Source organism: Plectrocnemia conspersa, unplaced genomic scaffold (genome assembly GCF_051122295.1).
Source record: "Plectrocnemia conspersa isolate PC_06_02 unplaced genomic scaffold, ASM5112229v1 ptg000013l, whole genome shotgun sequence".
Classification (NCBI taxonomy): Eukaryota; Metazoa; Arthropoda; class Insecta; order Trichoptera; family Polycentropodidae; genus Plectrocnemia; species Plectrocnemia conspersa.
This window is the reverse complement of record NW_028277177.1, coordinates 9,032,352-9,041,968: the sequence shown is the minus strand read 5'-3', so window position 1 is coordinate 9,041,968 and position 9,617 is coordinate 9,032,352. Positions and strand designations below refer to the sequence as shown.

The 9,617-nt window shown below is 30.0% G+C and overlaps 1 protein-coding gene across 1 annotated transcript; it reads right to left on the bottom strand.

The window, feature by feature from the left end:
• Positions 1–2,006: 2,006 nt before the first annotated feature.
• On the bottom strand, positions 2,007–4,815 carry LOC148227214 (protein charybde-like). The gene is made up of 3 exons (XM_088201409.1): positions 4,448–4,815; positions 4,020–4,368; positions 2,007–3,947 (listed from the first exon to the last, which is right to left on the bottom strand). The coding sequence occupies exons 1-3, from the start codon at positions 4,497–4,499 to the stop codon at positions 3,860–3,862; spliced, it is 489 nt and encodes a 162-aa protein (XP_088057535.1). The 5' UTR covers positions 4,500–4,815; the 3' UTR covers positions 2,007–3,859.
• Positions 4,816–9,617: the final 4,802 nt, after the last annotated feature.

Here is a 9,617-nt window from a genome sequence, read left to right as displayed (position 1 = left end):
TTATCTAAAATTATTTAATTTATTTATATAGTATGTACTATGTATTCATAGTTCTAGTACTATACGGTATTTTTGTATATTATTGAATCATGAATTGGCGTTAGAGCTTACCTGAAATAATTATATTTAATTACCATTTTTAGAATCAATTATCAATCACATATCTATTGTTTTACTTCCTCTTTTGAAAAAATAAAATATGCAGTGTGTACTACATAAGAGACAAGCTAGATATATATTAAAACAATTAGATGCAGTAGATTCCGAGAAATTCCGATGTAATGTGGGATAATTCTGTAATTATACAAACCAAAAGCATATCAACTCGCGAGGTTGTAATTCCGATCCCAACAATGCGATGGTTTCAGTGAATATGAACGTGGGCAACGGAATTACTCTTTCAATTGTACGTGAAGAAATCGTGTATAATGTATACGCATAATAAAATAATTTTGTGTAAAAATATCTTTTTGAATAATATATATGAATATGCTATTTTTAGAATATACGTATATGTGTAGCATGTAGGAAATAAGGTATAAAGTAATCAAAGATGTTTTAATTTTTGGTAATTCGTATATTTTTTTTTTATTTTTTCGTCAATTTCTCTTTTAAATCGTTTATGACACTTTTCACGTGAGCGAGCCGACATTCTTTTTTTTTCATTATAAATCGTATTTTAACATTTTTTTGTAATATATTATTTTTTATGTATTTTTTTGTAATTTTTATTTTTTAAAACATTTTTATATTTTTTTGTACATAGATATACGACTGCGCCCTGGCGGGCCCTTACACTGGATAATAATTTTGCATCTTTTGTACACATTTTTCTATATGTATACACATATATTATCATGTATTTATATGTGTGTACGTTTTACATGACAAAAGTACAAAAGCTGAAATATACACTTGTAAGATTTTTTACTGTACAGTAAAAAAAATACTCTATCAGCTCAACTCCACATATACATTTATATGATTTTTATTTTGTACGCTTTCAATTATATCTCAAATAATGAAAACACGTACTATCACACAGGGCTTTTTCTTATAAGATAAGTTATAATTTTATACATAAAAATACTAATATTTCAAATATATATGTATGCGTTTGTAAGAGCCCCTGTAAAACGTGTGGGAAGATCAATCTTCAGTTTTAATTTTTGTGTATGTATTTTTTTGTGATTTTCAAAACTGAAAACAACCCAGGACGGGAACAGAGGTTCTCACAACAGTGGCAACTACTTATTCGACACAAGAAGAAAAAGAAATAAGAACTTTTTATAATTTATTTTGTATTTTTATAAGGACAGTCATTTTTTACTTCATATGTAGATCTAAGAATATAATTTGTTTTGTGATATTTTTTTTATTTTTTTTTCTAATACGTATATTTTTATATTATATATATTTATATAGAAGAAATATGTAGCATAACACCCGACTCTCTCGAGTATGACACAAGTCAACTGTATTTCATATAATGTTTTTTTTTATTATTGAGAAAAAGAGTTGATTATGTGATATATTGTGCGTTACACTGGACCCTACCAACATTTAGATTCATGAAAAATTTATACAGATTAAACATTTAATTTTTTTGTGATGTACATTTGTAAAGATAAGGTATATATATAATATATAATTATTATTTATATGTATCTAATAATATTGTTACCACAGTGTTAGCGGATGAGCGTCGAAATGCTCGCCAGAATTGAAAGAATATTTTAAATTATTAAAAAACATGACTGGTCTTCTGACTCGAGAACGAAAAATCCCTAAAATTAATTTGTAGTTTTGTTAAATTTAAATATTGAGATCGAAAAAGAGTTTGGAAGCCGAGAGATACTCTCGCGATTCCGAACTCTTCTTTGGATTATTATACAAAATTGAAAAACAATTCTTCAACACATATTCAAAGAACGAAAATACAAAATATTCATGGACAAGCGATTACAGAAAAAACGCTTTACATATACAAAAAAAAAACAAATATATGATTGCAAATATCATCGTTATTTAAATATATTTTTTTCATCATTAATTTTTTCCAAATATATAATGTATTTATATAAATTTCATAATATAAACTCAAATCTCCGACTCCTATCTTATTCAGCGTTCACATTTGTTATATTTAAAAACTTTACACATAAAAGTAGTATCACAAAAAATGTACAAACTAGTCAAATACAAACAAATAAGCCGTGCTTTTGCCATTCGATTCCACAAAACGCCTCACGGCGACAAAAAGCAGCCCGGGTTACAATTCTTTTTCGGATAAAAGAGAACATAACGAGCCAACCAGAGAACAAAACCTAATCCCGCTGCCATAATCAAGAGTATTGGTTCCTTTAATAATTTACAATTTAAAATAAAAAGTAGCGGCCTGTGTGAGTAACACGAGTCGCCCGATTATATACACTATATGAAAAAACACCGATTCATAGATTTTACATTTAAAAACACTTAATATATCGAAAGAAAAAACGTAAAGGAAACAATACCCTATCCTCTACTCGTCAACAGTTACAATTTTTAAAGATATAATATATTATATGTATCAATATATAATTATAGGCTCTCTCGATAAATTCGCACATTTACAATAAGTAGGCAATAAAACATATCTTTTATTCACAGAATAATTCAATCCGATCTTTATACATTTAATATATATATCGTATATTTATAACACAAATACTTTGACGATTCGATAAACAAGATATATATTATATATAAGATAAAAACAATTTTTAAAACGAAAGCCTCACCGAGCTGCGGTGAGGTTTTCATGAGATCATTACGAATGTCTATATGTGATATCGCGAATTAAAGTACCGGGTCAGCGTCCGGAAAAAATACGTGGAGATCGCGGAAAGAGTTAATTTTATTATAATATAATAACTGACCCGGATAATCCCGAAAACGATATTTTAAAAAATGAAGTTTTGATAAAAATTCGCGATCATTTGCCGGGAAGGGGGAATCGCTTCAATACCACATATACAACTAAACAAATACAACGATCCAAAAAATTTTGGACACGTATCTTCTCGTAAAGCTAAGACGCGCTCGGGCGGACCCCTACACGCAACTTACATGACTAAGTTTTTTTTAAGATTACATATCACGCTGTGCTTTTTTAAATGTAATACAAACGAACTAAAGTTAAAAATTATACACGTACATTTAATATGTATTATATATAATAATAATCCGTTCGCGCTCGAAAATTAATAAAATAAAAAAACTTCGATGGGCTCGCTCGTCGGCGTTTGAACGCCTTCGTTTTATGTTTCGTATTATAATAATAAGATAAAAAAACGATCGACTATCACAATTTTATAATTTATAAAAATACGGGGGGGGGGGTATTATAATAGAAAAAAGACAGTTCGATCAGACCGCGTATCGAGAAAAAAATAAAACCTTTCACTCTCTCTCTCGTTTAAATAATATTAATAATCGTCTATCACAGGGCGCGTTTATAGTTTGAATTTATAAACCGCCGGGGTGGGGAAAGGGGGGAGTTAAATATAAAAATGTGATTCGCGAAGGTTGAGTCCGGGAATCAGGGGGAAAAGCGACCTCGCCGCAGCCCCTGAACCGTTCCGTTCCGGACGATCCGGATCGACGCCTTTCTTGGTGGGTCAGGTCGCGGTCGACCCGGAAAGCCGGAAGCGAACTAGAGCTATCTTTCCTCTCGTCCTCTTCGATCTCCTCGCGTCGACTCGTCGCAGGCACATCGTACGTTTTTTTTAATTTTTAAAAAGTTTTTTTGAAAATTAAAAATAAAAAAAGTTTCTCGCACGCGCTCGACGAAAAACGATCACAGTCAATGTGGAGTTCATTCCTCCTGTTGATAAGAGCGGTAGAGCTTCTTTTTGGTCAGCGTGTACTGGGGACTGATGACTATCGTGCCGCCGCGCGTCATTCTATTGAGAAAATTCAGATATTAGTTTTTTGCCGATTCGGAGATATGTTCGAGTTTGAGGAATGAGACTCACTTGAAGAATAGCAGCAGCGCGTTGGTCCAGCTCCCAGGCGCGTGTTTGAGAGTTAAGTGTAGCTCGAAGGTCGGAACTGTGGAGTCGTCCAGTTTGACTGTTGCTATGCGGCGACTCTCGCCCGAGTGAGCCTCCAGATGGATGAATAGCAAGCATCCTCTAGCTCCGCAGGGTTCGCAGTCGGCCAAGGTGAGAGCGTTTTGAGCTACTCTAGCCAATAGCGAAGGCGGTAGGAGCACGGGTGCTCTAGAAAAATCGTTCTTGACCGCCCGCAACTCTGCTATGAGCCTAGAGGCGAGCTGAGATACCTCCGCCGCTGACGGACTGTTTCCCAAACTCCAAGTACCTCCTGATAGCAACAAGAAAAAGCACGCTCAAAAATTTGATCTCAAAACAGAGGAACTTGAAAAAATAAAAACTCAACTGACCTTTATCGCCTCCGAAGCTGTTGAAATGATTCTGCACCGGTAACACCTCCATCTTGTCTACGTCCTCTAGGGCGAACACTTTTGAAGATTAGAGGAATACTCCGCGCGACGAAATGTCTCTTTTTTGTATATATATATAGATATATATATGTAGAAAATATCACATGAATATACTCGAATTTGTACTGTTACTACGCGCACTGGGTCGATAACGCCGCATAAAACGAGTACGCGAAAAACCCTGCCGGCCGACAAAACGACACTTTCTATTAAAACGCCGGTTTTTGGCCGTGCGTCGACGCGAGCCTTTGTCTGCGAGCGAAGTGTACGCTCTGGCTCTCTCTAGCGTCTCTCCGTGTAACCGGACTGATGCAATAGCGGACCGACTGCTGTATATATACTCTGACTCCCACTCCGCCCGTCCGGCGCTACTCGGGTATACTCGTGAACGCTCGGGACTGGCGAACTAAACGCCTCTCGCTCGCTGCCGACGTTTCCTTTGTCCCCCTCCGGCCGGCAGCCGTTGCGATCGTTACGCCGGCCGGCCGGTATCCGCGTCTTCCTTCGGCATCGCGATCGATTCGATATACGGCCGAAAAACTTTTTTGAGATCCAATGCGCGACGGCGACGTTGCCGCGACGCGCTATCACCATTGTGCGTGCCTCTGATAAAAAATGTGCAAAACTCTGTGCTACTCCTATATTCCAGACCTACTAGCCACACGTACGTATAAATAAAATCCATAAAACTAGGGCTACCCACAAATACTCACCTCTCCTTGAATTGAAATATATCAAATATATACCTGTAATCCTAATAATTAAATTTAACAAAAATTTTATTCGAATGATTTTTAGTTCCCAAATTTCAACTTTTTTATAATTTGGTAATCTTATACATATAATAAACTTATTAATTATTGGTATACATAATATCTATGAACAAGGGTTACTCAGTTCTCCATGAAATATATAAACCTCTTATTCGGATCTGTAGTTTTACGAATAATGCGGATTCTGCTAAACCTTTATATAAACTTTGTCCGAACTATATAATTTATATTCTAATCTAAAATAAAATGGGTGGTACTGATTATAAATCCATACTTGTTAAAAATCAGATCCAGACTTTTAATTTCTATTATCGTGATATATATTATTTAAATTATGGAAGTACTGATTGGGTTCTTACATGGAAAAATTTTCCTTCACAACTATTTTATTCGACAGAAAATTGAAGTTTCATTAATATATAAGTGATACAAGTTAAAGTTGATAGTTCAGAATGGTACAATAAACATTATAAAATAGATTATATATAATATAATTCTAAATAAAGATTTTAGCAAGTTAAAAAAAATATATAGATTTACTAAATCTATATAAATCATATCATCAGGATTGAAAGTCCAAATATTTATATTTAAATAAATATTCAAAACCATACGACTAAAAATAAATATGAACAAAAATTGTATAAATGAGTACTAGTCGATGATTTACAAAGTTGAACCTGATTATATTGTATATGAAATTTAAACTCCACCTTTGTAAAATTAAATACGTCTAGTGCTTATTATTATATGTATATATGTAATAATATAAATATAAGTTATCATAAAATATATTATTTTAAATCAAATTTCAAAACTCTTTTATTTATTTATTAATTTATTCTGAAATGATTTATCTCAGATAAGGAAAAATTTGTTATAATTCATTTTAGATTCGAGCGCCCATCCCCCATGTACAGTCCTTTGTGTTTTTTTTATTAATAAACTAAACACTACATTACACACATCAACGATTATAGCGAATGTCATTGTAGCTTGTTTTATTTTTGAAAAAATGAGTTAGAGTGTTATTCGATATCAATATCATACTTTCGAGAGTTTTCGACGGATAGTTTATTACTGCACTGCGTGAAGAAATTTCCTGATTTTTACTGACCGGTTTTCGCCGACTAGTCCTCGATGCGGATCATAACTGTATCGCCTGTGGGTCGATAAATATCGATATTGGTTTTTTATGATACATTAATTATCAATACAACAATAAATCTGCATAAACAATCACTAGTCGAAAACAAAATATTATTTCCGAATTAATAACACAAAAATAAGATAAAAGCATTTATAATAAATAAAAAGAAATTAAAAAAGGTGTAAGTATTATTTTATTATAATAAAAGTCTTATGACTAACTTGAATTTCTTACTATTTATTCAAAAACAATATAAGAACAAGGTTTTAACGCAAATATTTATTTTTCCGAATTAAAAAGAATTTTAAAAAATCGTTTTTTTTTCAAAATTTTATTGTTAACTTGAACTTTTTACTCTTAATATTACATGTAGCAAATATAAATAAATAGTTTATGAACAGTCGAAATAACAAGATTTGTGTGCAATTATTTTTTAATAGGAATATTAGAAAATCTAGCGTATTTATAAAAATAATGACTATTTGGATTTTTCAAAATTTTATTCTTAACTTGAACATTTTAATATTAATATTACAATTAGCGAATATAATTAAATAGCTTATTAACAATCGAAATAACAAGAGTTGTGTCTAATTATTCTTTAATTTGAAGGAATATTAGAAAATGTAGCATATTTATAAAAAACAATGATCATATTTTTTTCAAAATTTTATTGGTAACTTGAACCATTTACTTTTAATATTACAAGTAGCAAACATAATTAAATATTTTATTAACAATGGAAATAACAAGATTTGTGTCCAATGATTTTTCATTTAAAGAAATATTAGAAAATCATGCATATTTATAAAAAAATAATGACTAAATTTTTTTTTCGAAATTTTAATGGGAACTTGAACCTTTTACTATTAATATTACAAATAGCAAATATAATTAAATAGTTGATGAATAATCGAAATAGCAAGATTTTTGTCTAATTATTCTTTAATTTAAATTAAAAATAGAACATCTGGCATATTAATAATAAAACAAAGACTATATTAGTTTTTTTTTTAATATTATTGTTAACTTGAATATTCTACTATTTATATTACAAATATAAAATGTAATTAAATTGTTTATAAACGTTTGATATATATAACAGGTTTTGTGTCTAATTATTCTTTAATTTAAAAGAATATTAGAAAATCTTGAATATTTATAAAAAAAAATGACGATATTTGTTTTTTTTTCGAACTGAACCTTTTACTAATATTATTACAAGGTCTAAATATATTTAAAGAGTTCATTAATAATGAAAATACCAAGATTTGTGTCCGAATTATTTTTAATTTAAAGGAATATTATAAAATCTATCATATTTAAAAATTTTTTATTGTTAACTTGAAATCTTTTACTATTAATATTACAGGTAGAAAATATAATTAAATAGTTTATGAACAATTGAAACAACAAGATTTGTGTTTAATTATTTATTTTTCTTTATTTAATTATTATTTGCTGATTAATAAGTATATTAAAAAAATAGCATATTTATAAGAAACAAGCCCACATTAGTATTTTTAAAATTATATTTTTAACTTGTACCTCTTACTATTAATATTACAAGTAGCCAATATTATTTATGAACAAGAAAAAGAACAATTAATATTATTCTTTAATTTAAAGAATATCAGAAAATCTAGCATATATATAAGAAACAAGACTATATTATGGAGAAAAAGTGGTAAGATTATTAAATCAAATAAATTAAGTGTTATATGTTTTTTAAATGATCGTCATAAAAAAAGCTGTTTAATTCCAAAATACAGAATCAATTTTTTAATTTTAAAATACAGAATCGAATAATAAGCTAATACTTCGTTACTTAATCAAATAAACTTCAAAGAATACTGAATTCTTTAATTTTATGCAATTTTTATTTAAATTTAATTTTTTTGGATGCAACCATTTAGATGTATTATATATTACTACATATACATACATTTCATGTTCACAAAACGATTTAATTTGCAGGTATATATATATATATATATATATATATATATATATTTTAAATGATAAATTATCGTAATCTCAAATTAAATTTATATTATTCGATTTTAAAACAGATTTATAAAAATATTTCGACTCTACAAAAGAAATTAAGAGCTCATATAAAACCAAATTCATGCGTGTCAATTATTGTTCTTACTTAACGTACATTTTCAACTCTTAATTTATTTGCATATGTATTTTGTTATTTTTTATTATTATAATTTAATCTAAATAATCTATTGAGTATTATAAAAATATGTATATTTCATATTTATTACAATCCATCGTTCCATACATTTCCTTTGATGGTTAAACGTCATAATTACATACTCATGTATCGACCAGATCATTCGATTGCATTCAATTGCCAAATGGTCTGTGTAGCTTGGAAGACTTGTAGATGTAGACGTTCTCTTTGGCTGGTCTGTCTGATAAGACATTCGTGGCGCGATCGAGATATATCTCGATCGCGCCACGAATGTAGACGTAAAATTCGACCAGTAATATACACAGACCATTTGGCAATTGTCATAACACGTGTGCCGGTTTGAATCGGCGTTAGGGGAATCGGGAAAAAGCGTTGCCAAAATTAAGGATGATGCAATCGCATCTGGGTCGACCTTGCCACGTGTAAATCGTACATCACACGTGTAAACGGAGCGAAATTTTGCCAAGAAAATCGTACACGAAGACGAGGGTTTCAGAAACGTTAATTAACGACCGACAGTTAGCGCGTTAGACTGACGCAACACAGTGAGTTCGTTGCAGTTCTAAAACATTACAACTTCAGTTAACGACTTAAGTGATATATAATTTATATTAATGCACATTATATTATAGTGTAAGTAGTGTGTATGTATAATGTAATCTAGCGAACAACATTCAGTGTAAATGAGATACGCTCTCAATCATTTCCATTATATTCTTATCTAAATACTAAAAAATCATATAATAATAATATATTTAGCTATACGTATGAAGACAAAGATACTTCTCACATATATATGGTAATGTATGCGAATTTCTTAAATTAGACATAACAAAGGTTTTTCAAGGTTACATATCATCAAAAGCTGAATAATTAAATCATCGAGGAGTTATTCGATTAGTACAACATCCTTATATCTAATACTTGTTAATTTAATGGAAATTTATACCATGTAAAGTTTACCATAAATTATTATAATAT

Excerpts from the sequence above, each read along its gene's own strand:
- LOC148227214 (XM_088201409.1), bottom strand. The coding sequence starts at position 4,499 with ATGGAGGTGTTACCGGTGCAGAATCATTTCAACAGCTTCGGAGGCGAT. Across the intron at positions 4,369-4,447 it reads CAGCTTCGGAGGCGATAAAG|GAGGTACTTGGAGTTTGGGA; the intron begins GTCAGTTGAGTT and ends TGTTGCTATCAG. Across the intron at positions 3,948-4,019 it reads GCGCTGCTGCTATTCTTCAA|AATGACGCGCGGCGGCACGA; the intron begins GTGAGTCTCATT and ends TTTTCTCAATAG.